Genomic DNA, 18,975 nt, shown 5'->3' with positions numbered 1-18,975 from the left:
ACTTTTTAGAATAGTGACCATTACAAAGTCAGATTTCCAATAACCTGAGAACAAAATCATGACCTTGAAAATGCTACAATACCTGAAAACTAAGTGGGGGGGGGGGGAGGAATAACTGCACCAAAAACACCAGAAGTAAAACTACTCATTAATCTTGGCTGACTTCCTCTGGAAATCTTCAGTTCTTAAATAACCTGAAGACAGCAACTAAGGCACTTCAATACTTGTGCAACAAGGGTCAATGCGTGAAGGAGACACTGAAAAAAGGGGGAAAGAACACACCAACTGAAAGACAGAGATCTGGAGAACATCTGCTGCGTAGAAAAGAAAATGCAGAGCACACGTCAGAAGCTGCTGCAAGTGCTGCTTTATTACAGAATCACATTCACCCAGAAAACAAGCAATCCCCGAAGGAAGGGGGCAGGGGAGGAGGGTGTAGGCCGAAAGGAGACACGGACAATATACTTCTATTAGGCACAAAAACGCGTAAGACAGTATTTCCCAAACTTTTGTCACTCATACTCTACTTTCACAGTCTGCTATTATATCTGCATGTTCTATTATTTATATTTTTTAAGTTAGTTTACAAAATTGTACATCACTGAGTTTTCCTCAAAAAACAGATAACATCTTGTCTGTATTATACTCTTTAATTCAACATAAGGGTTGTGTGAGATATACCTATCTTGATTCCTGAAGAATCCAGCTACCTTTTTATCTCTTGCAATATTAACACTCAAGAAATAACTAAATTTTATATCCTCTATCCTGTTTTCCAAAAATTAAACTCATCTTTAAATAGTTTAAATGAAACAAGCTATAATGCTTATATGCTTGTCTCATTTAAAAGAACTAGATCTAGCCTAATAAAAAGCCTAGAAATGAAAGCAAGGTGTTAGTATATCCTCTTCTAATCAGTATGCTTTGAAAATAGCTCAATTAACACACCACTTATTACTTAATCAACTCACATGGCAAAAGCAGTACTGTAAGTTACTTAAAATCAAGGTTTGGCTAAATTACCACTCCAGGGTTATCAGGAAGTTCCACAGAAGACTCAACATATGAGGTCAACACTTAAAAAAGGATATGACAGTTATTTTACTGATCACTATTTTATTCCAATAGAAACCTTAAAAATGTATGACGAGTCCTAAAATACTTACGCTGCATAAGCTTTTGCTATTCTCATGAACATAACTTCATCACCTCCTTTATCTGGATGATATTTAAGAGACAGCAAACGATACTGTTTCTTAATCTCTGCTACAGTTGCCCCCTAAAAGAAAAGGCTTTCTTTTAGTAAAAATAAGCAGACTACTGTAAAACATAATCCATCCCATTCTGAACTTAAAATATTGAACTACTCAATATTTTCAGAAAATGAAGTTTTCATTCTATATTATCTTGTCCTATAAAATTCACCCACATATTTTTAAGTAAAAGTATTTATGCTGTCCAATATATTTTATTTTACTGAGCATCTAACTATATTCCATGCACATAGATGATTTGAGATTGATAACATATAAATGCAATTTAAATAAAATAAAATGACAGTGAATTTTAAATATCAAAGGATGATCAAGTTAATTAATTCTGGCTGGATTAAAAGCTCAAATCAAAGGTTAACTTCTTTTCTAAGAAATAATCTGAAGACCATCTGGTTTCATCTGCTTGACAACATTTTATATTAAGTAACAGTAAGTTTACCTTAGTTGTTTCCTAATTAGATTCAATTTCTATTAATCAATTTTTCACACTGATTTTTTTATGGCATTAAATTATTCCCAAATCTTTAAAACTTAATCTCTCTTGATGACCATGATCATCACAGTAAGAAAAATCAGATGGTATGCAAACTTTTCTTCTACAACGCAGAAAACCAGAAGATAAATACACTCCTTACTTTGCATTATATGAATCTCTGGATCAAGCCATCTACTGAGCAGAGACAAGAAATAAAAGATAGCAGTATGGGGGAGAAATGGAAAGAGCACTAGGTTCAACTTGTTTACTAGGAAGTTATGGGACCCCAGACAAGACACAGATTTTCCAGGCCTCTTTTTCTCCATCAGAAGAAAATGCTAGATGATCTCTAGCATTCATTTCAGTTCTTGCCACAGATAAATTTAAAAGACTAATTTTCTACTGAGACCATCAATCAAATTCAATTAAGTCACCTAATACACAACACTGTAAAGCAACTATACTCCAATAAAAATTAATTTTAAAAAAATGTTAAAGAAAAACAAAAGAGAAAGTCACCTAACAGATACATTCCAGGTTAATCTGAATTTCTATGACAAAGCTACCAGTTCTTTATAAGACATAAAGACTTAACATACTGCCTTAGTGTCAACTAAAACAGGGTCCTATCCAACTAACATAAATAAACCTGGTTCTAACTTTGCATTAAACCAGTCTTAGAAATGTCTTTTAAAAATATACTAACTTCTCATCTCCAATACTTTTACATTTTAGCAATTACAAACCAACTCTTAATAGGATGGTAACCGACATCTATAGCTTCAAAAACACAAATATATATATATATACATTAGAATAATAATAGATTGGGTATCTTTTTTAACTAATCAGAGTCTGATTTCTTTAGACACAACTCAATTTCTTTTAGGCTGTGGGCCTACAGTATTTTCAAGGGATCATTAAACTAATGTACATTATATAAAAATACTACTTACGGGATCTAAATTTAACACTTCATAAGGATTGTATTCTTGATATTCTCGGTCTGTTTTGGAAACTTTGTATGCAAGGAATAAGAACAATGCCCATCCTGCTAGAAGAACTATTTTCCTGTTGAGAAAAAAGATAAGTAAAATGTAAGTAAATACAACTCTTTGGCTTTCCTTTAGATTCTAAAGACATTTTGGCAAGATCAAGACATAGAACAATCTAAAGTAGTCTCACTGACTTAAGTAAGTGCTATTGACCCATATAATGTAAAAATAATTGCTCTTGACCTTGCAACTACACTTTTAGTAAGATAAACTACAAAAAGTAATTGGTCAATTGTGCAAAGATAAGTAGCCTTAAGCAGTCTCGTTTACTATAACAGTAAAAATTTGGAAACAAACTTAATGTCCATTTATTGGGAACTAAAATAAATCATTCATAGGAGACTAATTAAATAAACCAAGATAAAGCCACAAAATGGAACATTTTTAGCTAATAAATACAGACAGACATGTGGGCTTCCCCAATGGCTCAATAGGTAAAGAATTCGCCTGCAATTCAGGAGACACTGGAGACTCAGGTTCCATCCCTGGGTTGGGAAGATCCCCTGGAGGAGGAAATGGCAAGTCACTCCAGTATTCCCGCCTGAAAAATCCCATGGACAGAAAAGCAACATTCAAAAGGGTCACAAAGAGTCAGATGCAACTGAGCATGACAGAAAGATGTGCGCTACAGGTTAAAAAAAAAAGACATAAAAGAACATATAGTTTGGGGGGGGGGAATAATTTCTTTCTACCTCAGTATGTTCTATTTAGTAAAAATACTTTAAAAATTGATATCACCAGTGTCGGAGAAGCTAAGGAAAAAAGGAACTCTCATACATTGTACACTCTGAAGGAATATCTGGCAAAAGGTTATCAAAAGCCCTAAAGAACTATATACCTTTTAAACTATCAATCTACTCCACTGAAAGAAATTAAGAAGCAAACTAAGTTTATAAAGTGTAAGGGTGGTAACAGATATAATTAATACCTGAAAACACACATAAATGTCCATCAATAGAGTACTGAACAGATCAGTAATAGTACACCTATAGAGAAATGCTATCTAGACACTAAAAATACTTGCTGTGGAAGATTCTCTACTTTGTAGTGTTAAATTAGAAAAACAGATTTCAAAGCTGTATGTACAATGTAACCCTATTTTTTGTAAATAAAGATATAGAAGGTAAATCATCTTAACGGTGGTTATCTTTAAGTGATGAAATGGAATAATTTTTATTTTTTCTACGTTTTGTATCACCATCTGTTTTATTAGATAGGAACTCTTAAACAAGACATAAATGAATCATAGGAATCCTAATCAAACAAACTGAAGTGATCTGCTTTCAAACACAAAAAGAAAACATTTCACGCATTTAAGCTCTCTTGATAGAAACATAGCTTAAAATGTGTTTATTTAGATTGAGTTTGCTCCGCTGGGTCTTTCTACCTAGAATTCCCATTCTTCATTTCTGCATATCCAAACTGTATTCATCCTTCAAGACTCAACTTGAATTATCTACCCAATCCATAACCGCTGTCAAGATGATCAACAGGAAGACTATGGTTACAGTCACAAAGAAAAATAAACCATGACCCTTTTCCTCTGGCTCATTGCAAACTCCTTGAGCATGTGGTCAGGATCTTATACTCAGTTCTGACTAACCTCAGAGTAACAAACACAGATAGCACTCAGATGCAAATTTTGTTCTACCTGGCCAAATCAATGTTCTAAACCTTATTAAAGGGCATAATACTGGAAGCTGCTTTCCACATGTCCAAAGACAAAGAATACCTAGAATACTTCCAGTTTTACCTGCCTATCCAGGGATAGGTAGTTAGGACCACAGACTCTGGAACAAAACTGCTTTAAGTCAAATCCCCGTTTCACCCCTTATTACCTAAGAGATCTTGGCAAGTTGCTTAGCTCAGTTTCCAATTTCTAGAGTGGGTCTGAGAATTAAACAAAATTAGGTATGTAAAGAAGAAAGGGAAAGATACACCCAATTGAATGCAGAGTTCCAGAGAACAGCAAGAAGAGATAAGAAAGCCTTCTTAAGTGAACAATGCAAAAACAGAGGAAAACAATAGAATGGGAAAGACTAAAAATCTCTTTAAGAAAATTGGAGATACCAAAGGAACAGTTCATGCAAAGATGGGCACAATAAAAGACAGAAACAGGAAGGACCTAACAGAAGCAGAAGAGATTAAGAAGAGGTGGCAAGAATACTCAGAACTATACAAAAAAGGTCTTAATGACCTGGATAACCATGTTGGTGTGGTCATTCACCTAGAGCCAGACATCCTGGAGTGTGAAGTCAAGTGGACCTTAGGAAGCATTACTACAAACAAAGCTAGTGGAGGTGATGGAATTCCAGCTGAGCTATTTAACATACTAAAAGATGATGCTGTTAAAGTGCTGCACTCAATATGTCAGCAAATTTGGAGAACTCAACAAAGGCCACAGGACTGGAAAAGATCGGTTTTCATTTCAATCCCAAAGAAAGACAATGCCAAAGAATGCTCAAACTGCTGCACAACTGTGCTACTTTCACATGCTAGCAAGGTAATGCTCAAAATCCTTCAAGCCAGGCTTCAACAGTATGTGAACCGAGAACTTCCAGATGTAAAAGCTGGATTTAGAAAAGGCAGAGGAACCAGTGATCAAACTGCCAACTTTTGTTGGATCATAGAGAAAGCACGGGAATTCCAGAAAAACATCTACTTACGCTTCACTGACTAAACTAAAAGCCTTTGACTGTCTGGATCACAACAAACTGTGGAAAATTCTTAAAGAGATGGGAATACTAGACCACCTTACTAGCCTCCTGAGAAACCTATATGCAGACCAAGAAGCAAGAGAACCAAACATGGAACAACAGACTGGTTCAAAATTGAAGTATATCAAAAAGGAGTATGTCAAGTCTGTATATTGTCACCCTCCTTATTTAACTTATATGCAGAGTACATCAATGTGAAATGCCGGGCTGAATGAAGCACAAGCTGCAATCAAGATAGTCGGGAGAAACATCAACAACCTCAGATATGCAGATGATACCACTATAACAGCAGAAAGTGAAGAGGAATTAAAGAGCCTCTTGATGAAGGTGAAAGAGGAGAGGTGAAAACGCTGGCTTAAAATTCAACATTAAAAAAAAATAACGTCATGGTATCTGGTTCCATCACTTTATGGCAAAAAGAGGGGGGGAAAGTGGAAACAGTGACATATTTTATTTTCTTGGGCTCCAAAATCACTGCAGACAGCAACTGCAACCATGAAATTAAAAGACGCTTGCTCCTTGAAAGGAAAGCTATGACAAATTTAGACAGCATATTAAACAGCAGAGACACCACTCTGCTGACAAAGGTCTGTATAGTCAAAGTTATGATTTTTCCAGTAGTCATATATGGATATGAAAGTTGGATGATAAAGAAGGCTGAGCGCTGAAGAACTGATGCTTTCAAATTGTGGTGCTGGAGAAGACTCTTGAGTGTCCTTTGGACAGCAAGGAGATCAAACCAGTCAATCCTAAAGGAAATCAACCCTGAATTGGAAGGACTACTGCTGAAGCTGAAGTTTCAATATTTTGGCTACCTGACGCAAAGAGCCGATTCATTGGAAAAGACCCTGTTGCTGGGAAAGATTGACAGCAGGAGGAGAAGGGGGCAACAGAGAATGAGATGGTTGGATGGCATCACTGACTCAATGGACATGAGTTTGAGCAAACTCCAGGAGACAGTGAAGGACAGGGAAGCCTGGTGTGTTGCAGTCCGTGAGGTCGCAAAGAGTCGGACCTGACTTAGCAACTGTACAACAACAACAAAGATATGTAAAGCATCTAAAAGGCGCTTCGAAGATGATAAACAATTCATGGCAGCTCTTGGCTGTTACCATTAACTCTTGCTCATGTCTCAGCTCTCAACTAGGACCCCTCACTTACTCAAGAAAGCCTTCACTGTCTCAAGCCAGTTAAGAGACCTCCCTCCATTCTTTCATGGCACCCCAAGCTCCCTTTACAACCCTTACTAAACTCTATTATCATCATTTGTTTACTCGCCAGTTATTTTGTTACTCACAGTATATCAGCACCTCATATAACATTTGACACATACACAGCACAAGTAACTACTATTGACTGAATAATGAAAATAGTTTAAAATAGAAACTTGTGACTCAAAGGCAAAGTTTGCTAATACCCTCAATATGCTAAAAAACATTTTAAATTATATTTTATTTCCACACAAACTTAGTAACTCCACATTTTGTTTGGTCAACTTTCCCAAAAGGCCACAAAGCTCAAAAAACAAACATAAAAGAGAAACTGAAAACCACAAAAGTAAAATTTTTAAAGCAAACAAGGTGAGAAGAGAAAGGGAGCAAAATACCTGAAACACACCACAGCCCGTGTTGGACTGCTCTGTGCGCAGCATCTGGCTCTCTGAGCCAAAGGATAAAGCAACGAGCAGAGGCTGACGAGAGTTCCCGAAATGACGGAAGCTACCGCAGCCAATAAAGCCCCCCTCTGATTTCCTAAGAGCCATCCCAAAGGAAGAAACAGGACAGACTACGTCATGCTCAGGGCCCAGGTTTTTAAAAGCAAGTTTGGTTTCTCTGAAAAGACAAGCATTTTCCCTACATGTGGCTTCAGTAATTAATGTCCTGTATTTTTTCTTTAAGCATGCCTTAAAAGTCATTTCGGAAGCAACTTTCAGAAATTAAAGTATATACATAATGACTGCTTAATTTTGAAAGAATGCTTCAGGGTTAAGTAGCAAAAAAGTTTGGATGGCTCCTGATCTTATTTATATTTTTACCAGTATTATTTAATTCCTACTTAAACATCCAATAATCTGAAGTTCAATTTAAGTAAATCTCTTTACTAATTACTGAAAAGAACATCACAAAGTTAGGTTTTTTTCCCCTTGAAATTTGAGGTTCAGATACCTACAATGTGTTGACCAAAGCCCCAAAGAGAAGAAACTGAAAGCCTCGTAAGTTTAATTTAAAAAGAGAAGCAATAGCAAGGAATACACAGCAAACATGAAACTACTCTGGTAAACACTAATTTTGCCTTTTAGTTTCATACTATTAAAGCTAAGACTTCCCTCCCTATACAAAGGAACTAAACCAGGCAAAGTCAAATCTTGCAAAGAAAACGATTTAAGTCTCCTTAAGTAACACACATATGTTGAAAACTATCATCATTTAAACCAAGATTTAAAAATAACTGGTTCTACTTTCACTCATTTCCTCTGCCAGGTGTTGCCCCCCTACCTACTAGATAGAAACATGGAGGTGATTCACAGGGTACAGTCCTTCACTAACGGCAGCTCTTTCACTTCCCCTCAGTTTCATGTTACCTCTAAACTGATGACTTAGGGTGAAGATCCAAAGCCTAGGTGCTAACCAACAAAGCCATGAAAAATCAAAGACATCTACTCTGACTAAACATGCTAATGGCCTATTTATGTAGATGGCCTTGCAAAAATAAAGGGTAACCAGGTCCTCACTCTACCACTTCTTGCTGCAAGAACTTAGTCAAGTTTCCTCATCTTCTTAGTTTCAGTTTCCTCATTCGGAAAAAAGCAAAAATACCTAGCTAAAAGTTAATATAAAACTAATGAGTAACATATAAAATCCCAGTACAGCACCTGGCACACAGTATGCATCAACAAACTTCAATCACTATGAAATGCAAACTTGACTATGTCACCTCCATGCTTTTGATAATCTTTTAAAGATTCCTCCATAATCTTTGAGACAAAATTCAAATCCTGACACAAGATACATAAGATCTTCCTTCAAAATTTGACTTCTCTTTCTCCCCTCCTCCTTCTAGTCGGAAGTACCCTCTCTCTTTTTTGAACTTCTAAACCACTCAGTTCAGACTGTTCTCAATTTACTAACCACATCTTACTCCTACTAAGGTTACAATTTCTCTACAGACACAGATTTTATTCATCACTATGTGCTCAGTCGTGTCCGACTCTCTGCGACCTACGGACTGTAGCCCACCAGGCCTCTCTGCCCATGGGGTTCCCCAGGCAAGAATACTGGAGTAAGGTACCATTTCCTACTCCAGGCAATTCCCAACCAGGGACTGAACCTGGATCCCCTGTGTCTCTTGTTTGGCAGGATTCCTTACCACAGTGCCACCTGGGAAGCCCATTCATCATTATACCCCTATTTCATATGATACCTAGCAAAGAGTAAACACAAAGCATGTGTTGTTTTGCTTTTAATTGAAACAAATTACTTACTTTACTGTAGGAATAATATTTGGCTGGGGTTTTAATAACCGTAAACGGTACCACATACATCTTCCATATACTTTTCTGATATTCTTTAATCGATTTTGCTCTGTCAAAAAAAAAAAAAGAAAAAGAAGGGGATAAGTTAAACCATTTTCATAGTGAAGGCAAAATCAGAGTTAAACCACACTAACCTTCATTATCATGCTGATACTTTACTGGAACATGAAAGTATTCTCTGTGCTGTGCTGAGTTGCTCAGTCATGTCCAACTCTCTGCGACCCCATGGACTGCAGCCCACCAAGCTCCGCTGTCCATGGGGATTTTCCAGGCAAGAATACTGAGTGGGTTGCCATGCCCTCCCCAAAGTACTCTCTACTTAACGTTTTAAGAAAAATTCACAAGATAGGCTCAATTTTCTACCACTTAGAACAAGTGATCTATCTGGAAAATTTTACTCAACTACCAGGCAATCATTTTTCATGTGAGACATAATAACTTCTAATTGAAAAACTTAAAACCTGAGTTGAACCCAAAATATTTAATTACATAGTAGTTTCTAAGAAAATTCTCTCCTCCTTTTCCTTCTGCTTCAGAAGTAACAAAAAGTGCAAAATAGTTGAAACATGCACTTTATTAAGGAAACCAAGCAGAAATGATACTCTTCAAACATAAAAAAAAATTAAGTTAAATGAGAAAAGTCACACAAACTCATAACAAATTAAAACATTTAAAAGCTATAACAAAAGGCATCATTTTAGTCTCCAGGAAAAATCTGCAATTCAATTTTAAAAGGAATTAAACCAAAGACAACATACCATATACTGTTTTACTAAGTTCACCACAATCACTTAGTTTAAATAAGTCTCCCAAGTTTAAAAAAATTTTAGATTAAGTTTTAAAATAAAAATCTACCTTTTCATGAAGACGGCATACAAAAAGCAAAGAAAGAAGCCCATGTCACACCAAAGCCAAAGACGAAAGCTTGGAAGGCCAAGAAGGCAGTGCTAAAAGGCATCCACAGTCACAGAAAGAGAGATCACATTACCCACCTTCTGGGTGGCCCACGACACTCCAAAGCAGCCCAATCACCCTTGGAAGAGCAATAAGTTTAATCACCATGTCATCATCAAGTTCCCCCTGAGCAGCGAGTTGGTCATGAAGATGACAGAAGACAGCAACACACTTGTGTTCATTATGGATCTCAAAGACAAAGTACCACATCTATGAAGAAGCTCTACAACATTGATATGGCCAAGTCAACACCCTGATTAGGGCTGATGGAGGGAACGTATATGTTCAACAGGCTCCTCACTGTAATGCTTTGGATGCTGCCCCAACAAAATTGAGATAATTAGCTTTTTAATATCAAATAAAACATTTTTCATAAAATTAAAAAAACTACGACACTTCCCTAGTGGCCCAGTAGTTAAGACTGTACTTCCACCATTGGGTGCACAGGTTTGAACTCTGGTCAGGGACCTAAGATCCCCAAAGGCCACGTGGCACAGCAAGAAAAATAAAAAAACACCTACAAAACCAATGTCCTTAAATGAGATACCAGGTAAGTAAATAAAAGAACTCTGCAGATAACAGAATGCTCCAAAGCTGTCATCTAAGTCCACCTACCCTGTTACCACCATGCTTTGAGGAAAGAATCCCCATGAGAACGCTATGTGGCAAGAGTTACCAGAATCAGGTAAGATGAACAGGGATTCAGGAAGGGGGCGGAGTAGTAGCAGAAGGGAGAGTGGTAACATGCAAGGAGACTTTCAAGTAAATTAATAGAGTAACGACAACTGGAGTCAGTTTTTCTTGTCAGAGAAGTGAGTTACATGTATGATCAGAAAACATGAAATGAGCTCTGTGGTGTCAAGAGTGGAACTGAAGGTATCAGTGTGAACCAACTAATATCTTTTAATATAGAAATACAGATGTAGACCTATACACATACATACATACATATTTCCTAACTCGACTAAGTGAGCCTAGGAACGATGACATCTCAGTAGCAGCGAATATACCTAGCACCCAGATCTTGATTTCCAAATAGCATTCTCCACTAACAGAAACCAGAGATCCAAGTATCTGTCCACAAAATATTACAAAAGGAAGAGAATGATTTTACAATGGGGAAGTGATATGCTGAACAACTGCTCCCCCTGAAGACATCTACCACATCCTAGTACCCAGAACCAGTGAACGTATTATCTCACATGGCAAATAGGACTTCACAGATGTGACTAAATTAAACATTTGAGATGGGAAGATTATTCTGTATTATTTGGGCGGCCCCAATATAATCACAGGGGTCCTAATAAAGAAGCAGGAGGGTCAAAGAGAAGATGATGTGACAATGGGAGCAGAGGTTGGAGTGACATCCTTTGAAGACGGAGGAAGGGGCCACAGGCCAAAGAATACAGGCTGTCTCCAAAAGCTGGAAAAGATAAGATTCTATTCTAAACCGTCCAGAAAGAACCTGCCCTGCCAACACCATGACAAGCCAAGTAAAACCTTCCCGGGCAGTCTGGCCTTCAGAACTACAAAAGAATAAATTTGTATCGTTTTAAGCCACCAAGGTTGTGGTTTGTTACAGCAACAACAGGAAACTAATACAGAAAATCTGATGGGCACCATCTTAATCAGGTGATCAGTAAACATCACCAGCAATGACAAAGCAATTATATGCCATCTGATAGAATGCAAAGAGAAGAACACAGAATCAGTTTTGCAAAATTCTTCTCTAAGATATAAAACCTGAATCTAATCATGAGAAAATACCAGACAACAGAACTTTGGGTCCATTCTACAAAATAATTGGCCTAAGATCTTAAGTCAAGGAAAAACTGAAGAACTGTTCCAGCCTGAAGGACATGAAAGAAACCTGTCGGGGGAGGAGCCAAGATGGCGGAGGAGTAGGACGGGGAGACCACTTTCTCCCCCACAAATTCATTCAAAGAACAACTGAACGCTGAGCAAACTTCACAGAACAACTTCTGATCGCTAGCTGAGGACAACAGGCGCCCAGAAAAGCAGCCCACTGTCTTCGAAAGGAGGTAGGACAAAATATTAAAGATAAAAAGAGAGACAAAAGAGCTAGGGACGGACACCCGTCCTGGGAAGGGAGTCTTAATAGAGGAAGTTTCCAAACACCAGGAAACCCTCGCACTGGCGGGTCTGGGGGAAGTTTTCGAATCTCGGAGGGCAACCTAACTGGGAGGAAAAATAAATAAAACCCACAGATTACGTGCCTAATAGCAACTCCCAGCAGAAAAGTACCCCAGACGCCCATATCCGCCACCAGCAAGTGGGGGCGGAACGGAGAGGAGCGGGCGACATTGCTTAGGGTAAGGACCAGGCCGAATGCCCTGAGAGCAATCAGAGGGAGCTTTTGTGAGATAGCAACTTACACTGTGGGATAGCAAGAGAGAGAGAGAAAATTAACTGGTCCGAACACACTGCCGGCCGTTCGCAGAACAAAGGGACTGAGCAACTCCAGAGAACAGCTAGCCGGTGGCGGACTGGCCCAACCCCGCGAGAGGCAGGAGGCAGGGGGGAGGGGAAAGGGGCAAACTCGGCCCCAGAGATGGCATCCCCTACCACACTGCAAACAGGCCTCCAGTTTCTAACCAAAGACTTCCTGAGATTCTGGATGGTCGACATCCGCCGGGAGGGTCGCAGCTAGAGGCCAGCTCCTGAGAATAGACACAAGCCGCAGGCACCCCACTAGTGCGCGGAAACTGAGGCTGGGACCCCGGAGGGGAGAAGGCGCACCGCACCCGGGGAGAGTGCGCCGAAAAGCTCCTGGCTGCCTGAGCTGCTCCCGCCCGGGAAGGCACAAAACGCGGGCCCAGCCGAGTCCGCGCTTTTGTGGAATACCCGAAAACTGGAACCGCACGCAACGCAGGGCCCGCTCCATATTGAGCAGCTGGGAGCCTGAGCAGTGTAGACGGGGAGAGCACACACCCGTGAGCAGAGGCAAACCCAGTGTGGCCGGAACACGGTGAGAGTTCCCCACACACAGCGATATCTGTCTGCAGCGCCCCTCCCGCAGCAGGACTGAACTAGCGAACCTGAACGAGAGACCACCTCTGCCCGCCTGTGTCAGGGCGGAAATTAGACACTGAAGAGACCAGCGAACAGAAGCCAAATAAACAAAAGGAATCGCTTCAGAAGGGACTGGTGCAACAGATTAAAATCCCTGTAGGTAACACTGACTACACGGGAAGGGGCCTATAGATATCGAGAAGTATAAGCTGGAACGAGGAGCTATCTGAAACTGAACCAAACCCTCACTGACCACAACAGCTCCAGAGAAGTTCCTAGATATATTTTTACCTTTTTTTTTTAATTTAAAAAAAACTTTTTTTCTTTATTTTTTCTTTTATTTTCTTTTAAAATTCCCTGTTACTCCCCCATTACTCCTTAACTTTCATTTTCATATATTTTCACGATTTTTTTAATTAGGAAAAAAAATTTTTTCTTGTTTTTTTTCTTTTCTTTTTTTTCTCTTATTTTCTTTTAAAGTCCTCTATTACTCCTCTACTACTCCTTAATTTTCATTTTCATTTCACTATAACCTTGCACCAAAAAAAAAAAAAGAAGCCCTATTTTTAAACCGAACTTCATATATATTTCTAAAATTTTTTGTTTTTGTTTTTAATATTGTATTTTTAAGAGTCTAACCTCTACTCTAGATTTTTAATTTTTGTTTTTCAGTATGTGATATAAATTTTGGACATTTAAGAATCCAATATTCAGTACCCATTTTTATTCAGGAGTGTGTTGATTACTTCTCTCCCACGGAGAGAAGACTCTCCATTTTCTACCTCAGAACACCTCTATTTCCTCCTTTCCCCTTCTCTTCCCAGTCCAATTCTATGAATCTTTGTGGGTGTCTGGGCTACGGAGAACACTTTGGGAACAGACAACTGTGTAGATCTGTCTCTCTCCTCGTGAGTCCCCCTTTCTCTCCTCCTGCTCATCTCTATCTCCCTCCTTCCTCTCCTCTTCTTCATGTAACTCTGTGAACCTCTCCGGGTGTCCCTCACGGTGGAGAATCTTTTCACCATTAACCTAGACGTTTTATTATCAGTGCTGTATAGTTGGAGAAGTCTTGACACTACTGGAAGAATAAAACTGAAATCCACAGGCAGGAGACTTAAGCCTAAAACCTGAGAACACCAGAAAACTCCTGACTACACAGAACATTAAGTAATAAGAGACCATCCAAAAGCCTCCATACCTACACTGAAACCAACCACCACCCAAGAGCCAATAAGTTTCAGAGAAAGACACTGCACAAATTCTCCAGCAACGCAGGAACATAGCCCTGAGCGTCAACATACAGGCTGCCCAAAGTCACACCTAACACATAGACCCATCTCAAAACTCATTACTGGACACTCCATTGCACTCCAGCGAGAAGAAATCCAGTTCCACGCACCAGAACACTGACACAAGCTTCCCTAACCAGGAAATCTTGACAAGCCAATCATCCAACCCCACCCACTGGGTGAAACTTCCACAATAAAAAGAAACCACAGACCACCAGAACACAGAAAGTCCACTCCAGACACGGCAATCTAAACAAGATGAAAAGGCAGAGAAATACCCAACAGGTAAAGGAACATGAAAAATGCCCACCAAGTCAAACAAAAGAGGAGGAGATCTACCTGAAAAAAAAATTTAGATTAATGATAATAAAAATGATCCAAAATCTTGAAAACAAAATGGGAGTTACAGATAAATAGCCTGGAGACAAAGATTGAGAAGATGCAACAAATGTTTAATAAGGACCTAAAAGAAATAAAAGAGTCAATTAAAAATGAATAATGCAATAAATGAGATCGAAAACACTCTGGAGGGAACCAAGAGTAGAATAACGGAGACAGAAGATAGGATAAGTGAGGTAGAAGATAAAATGGTGGAAGTAAATGAAGCAGAGAGGAAAAAAGAAAAAAGAATCAAAAGAAATGAGGACAACCTCAGGGACCTCTGGGACAATGTGAAACGCCCCAACATTCAAATCATAGGAGTCCCAGAAGAAGAAGACAAAAAGAAAGGCCATGAGAAAATACTCAAGGAGATAATAGCTGAAAACTTCCCTAAAATGGGGAAGGAAATAGCCACCCAAGTCCAAGAAACCCAGAGAGTTCCAAACAGGATAAATCCAAGGTGAAACACCCCAAGACACATACTAATCAAATTAACAAAGATCAAACACAAAGAATAAATATTAAAAGCAGCAAGGGATAACAGCTGATCTATCAATAGAAACCCTCCAGGCCAGAAGGGAATGGCAGGACATACTTAAAGTAATGAAAGAGAATAACATATAACCTAGATTACTGTACCCAGCAAGGATCTCATTCAGATATGAAGGAGAATTCAAAAGCTTTACAGACAAGCAAAAGCTGAGAGAATTCAGCACCACCAAACCAGCTCTTCAACAAATGCTAAAGGATCTTTTCTAGACAGGAAACACAGAAAGGTTGTATAAACGTGAACCCAAAACAACAAAGTAAATGGCAACAGGACCATACCTATCAATAATTACCTTAAATGTAAATGGGCTGAATGCCCCAACCAGAAGACAAAGACTGGCTGAATGGATACATAAACAAGACCCCTATATATGCTGTCTACAAGAGACCCACCTCAAAACCAGAGACACATACAGACTAAAAGTGAAGGGCTGGAAAAAAATATTTCACGCAAACGGAGACCAAAAGAAAGCAGGAGTCGCAATACTCATATCAGATAATAGACTTTCAAATAAAGGCTGTGAAAAGAGACAAAGAAGGACACTACATAATGATCAGAGGATCAATCCAAGAAGAAGATATAACAGTTATAAATATATATGCACCCAACATAGGAGCACCAGAATATGTAAGGCAAACGCTAACAAGTATGAAAGAGGAAATTAATAGTAACACAATAATAGTGGGAGACTTTAATACCCCACTCACAACTATGGATAGATCAACTAAACAGAAAATTAACAAGGAAACACAAACTTTAAATGACACAATGGACCAGCTAGACCTAATTGATATCTATAGGACATTTCACCCCAAAACAATCAACTTCACCTTTTTCTCAAGTGCACACGGAACCTTCTCCAGAATAGATCACATCCTGGGCCATAAATCTAGTCTTGGTAAATTCAAAAAAAAATTGAAATCATTCCAGTCATCTTTTCTGACCACAGTGCAGTAAGATTAGATCTCAACTACAGGAAAAAAAACTATTAAAAATTCAAACATTTGGAGGCTAAATAACACACTTCTGAATAACCAACAAATCATAGAAGAAATCAAAAAAGAAATCAAACTATGCATAGAAATGAATGAAAATGAAAACACAACAACCCAAAACCTATGGGACACTGTAAAAGCAGTGCTAAGGGGAAGGTTCATAGCATTACAGGTTTACCTCAAGAAACAAGAAAAAAGTCAAATAAATAACCTAACTCTACACCTAAAGCAACTAGAGAAGGAAGAAATGAAGAAACCCAGGGTTAGTAGAAGGAAAGAAATCTTAAAAATTAGGGCAGAAATAAATGCAAAAGAAACTAAAGAGACCATAGCAAAAATCAACAAAGCTAAAAGCTGGTTCTTTGAAAAAATAAACAAAATGACAAACCATTAGCAAGACTCATTAAGAAACAAAGGGAGAAGAACCAAATTAACAAAATTAGAATGAAAATGGAGAGATCACAACAGACAACACTGAAATACAAAGGATCATAAGAGACTACTACCAGCAGCTCTATGCCAATAAAATGGACAACTTGGAAGAAATGGACAAGTTCTTAGAAAAGTATAACTTTCCAAAACTGAACCAGGGAGAAATAGAAGATCTTAACAGAGCCATCACAAGCAAGGAAATCAAAACTGTAATCAGAAATCTTCCAGCAAACAAAAGCCCAGGACCAGATGGCTTCACAGCTGAATTCTACCAAAAATTTAGAGAAGAGCTAACACCTATCTTACTCAAACTCTTCCAGAAAATTGCAGAAGGTAAACTTTCAAACTCATTCTATGAGGCCACCATCACCCTAATTCCAAAACCAGACAAAGGTGCCATAAAAAAAGAAAATTACAGGCCAATATCACTGATGAACATAGATGCAAAAATCCTTAACAAAATTCTAGCAAACAGAAGCCAACATATTAAAAAAATCATACACCATGACCAAGTGGGCTTTATCCCAGGAATGCAAGGATTCTTTAATATCTGCAAATCAATCAATGTAATACACCACATTAACAAATTGAAAGATAAAAACCATATGATTATCTCAATAGATGCAGAGAAAGCCTTTGACAAAATTCAACACCCATTTATGATTAAACCTCTCCAGAAAGCAGGAATAGAAGGAACATACCTCGACATAATAAAAGCTATATATGACAAACCCACAGCAAGCATTACCCTCAATGGTGAAAAATTGAAAGCATTTCCCTTAAAGTCAGGAACAAGACAAGGGTGCCCACTCTCACCACTACTATTCAACATAGTGTTGGAAGTTTTGGCCACAGCAATCAGAGCAGAAAAAGAAGTAAAAGGAATCCAGTTAGGAAAAGAAGTGAAACTCTCGCTGTTTGCAGATGACATGATCCTCTACATGGAAAACCCTAAAGACTCTACCAGAAAATTACTAATCAGCGAATATAGTAAAGTTGCAGGATATAAAATTAACACACAGAAATCCCTTGCATTCCTATACTCTAACAATGAGAAAACAGAAAGAGAAATTAAGGAAACAATACCATTCACCATTGCAACAAAAAGAATAAAATATTTAGGAGTATATCTACCTAAAGAAACAAAAGACCTATACATAGAAAACTATAAAACACTGATGAAAGAAATCAAAGAGGACACAAACAGATGGAGAAACATACCGTGTTCATGGATTGGAAGAATCAATATTGTCAAAATGGCTATACTACCCCAAAGCAATCTATAGATTCAATGCAATCCCTATCAAGCTACCAACAGTGTTTTTCACAGAACTAGAACAAATAATTTCACAATTTGTATGGAAATTCAGCAAACCTCGAAGAGCCAAAGTAATCTTGAGAAAGAAGAATGGAACTGGAGGAATCAACCTGCCTGACTTCAGACTCTACTACAAAGCCACAGTCATCAAGACAGTATGGTACTGGCACAAAGACAGAAATATAGATCAATGGAACAAAATAGAAAGCCCAGAGATAAATCCACGAACCTATGGACACCTTATCTTCGACAAAGGAGGCAAGGATATACAATGGAAAAAAGACAACCTCTTTAATAAGTGGTGCTGGGAAAACTGGTCAACCACTTGTAAAAGAATGAAACTAGAACACTTTCTAACACCATACACAGAAATAAACTCAAAATGGATTAAAGATCTAAATGTAAGACCAGAAACTATAAAGCTCCTAGAGGAGAACATAGGCAAAACACTCTCAGACATAAATCACAGCAGGATCCTCTATGACCCACCTCCCAGAATATTGGAAATAAAAGCAAAAATAAACAAACGGGACCTAATTAAACTTAAAAGCTTCTGGACAACAAAGGAAACTATAAGCAAGGTGAAAAGACAGCCCTCAGATTGGGAGAAAATAGCAAACGAAGCAACAAAGGATTAATCTCAAAAATATACAAGCAACTTCTGCAGCTCTATTCCAGAAAAATAAATGACCCAATCAAAAAATGGGCCAAAGAACTAAACAGACATTTCTCCAAAAAAGACACACAGATGGCTAACAAACACATGAAAAGATGCTCAACATCACTCATTATCAGAGAAATGCAAATCAAAACCACAATGAGGTACCATTACACGCCAGTCAGGATGGCTGCTATCCAAAAGTCTACAAGCAATAAATGCTGGAGAGGGTGGAGAAAAGGGAACCCTCTTACACTGTTGGTGGGAATGCAAACTAGCACAGCCGCTATGGAGAACAGTGTGGAGATTTCT

At 38.3% G+C, this 18,975-nt stretch overlaps 1 protein-coding gene across 1 annotated transcript in view; it reads right to left on the bottom strand.

Moving 5' to 3' along the window:
* The window catches only part of SEC63 (SEC63 homolog, protein translocation regulator), a 72,999-nt gene that overhangs the window by 39,985 nt on the left and 14,039 nt on the right, over positions 1 to 18,975 (bottom strand). Inside the window, exons 2-4 of the mRNA XM_065911307.1 lie at positions 9,003 to 9,102; positions 2,706 to 2,820; positions 1,167 to 1,279 (exon numbers count right to left, since the gene is read on the bottom strand). Coding sequence (XP_065767379.1) covers positions 1,167 to 1,279; positions 2,706 to 2,820; positions 9,003 to 9,102 — 328 coding nt within the window. The remainder of the gene's footprint in view (positions 1 to 1,166; positions 1,280 to 2,705; positions 2,821 to 9,002; positions 9,103 to 18,975) is intronic.

This window comes from Muntiacus reevesi, chromosome 19 (genome assembly GCF_963930625.1).
Source record: "Muntiacus reevesi chromosome 19, mMunRee1.1, whole genome shotgun sequence".
NCBI classification, from domain to species: Eukaryota; Metazoa; Chordata; class Mammalia; order Artiodactyla; family Cervidae; genus Muntiacus; species Muntiacus reevesi.
This window is presented reverse-complemented; position numbering and strand designations above follow the sequence as displayed.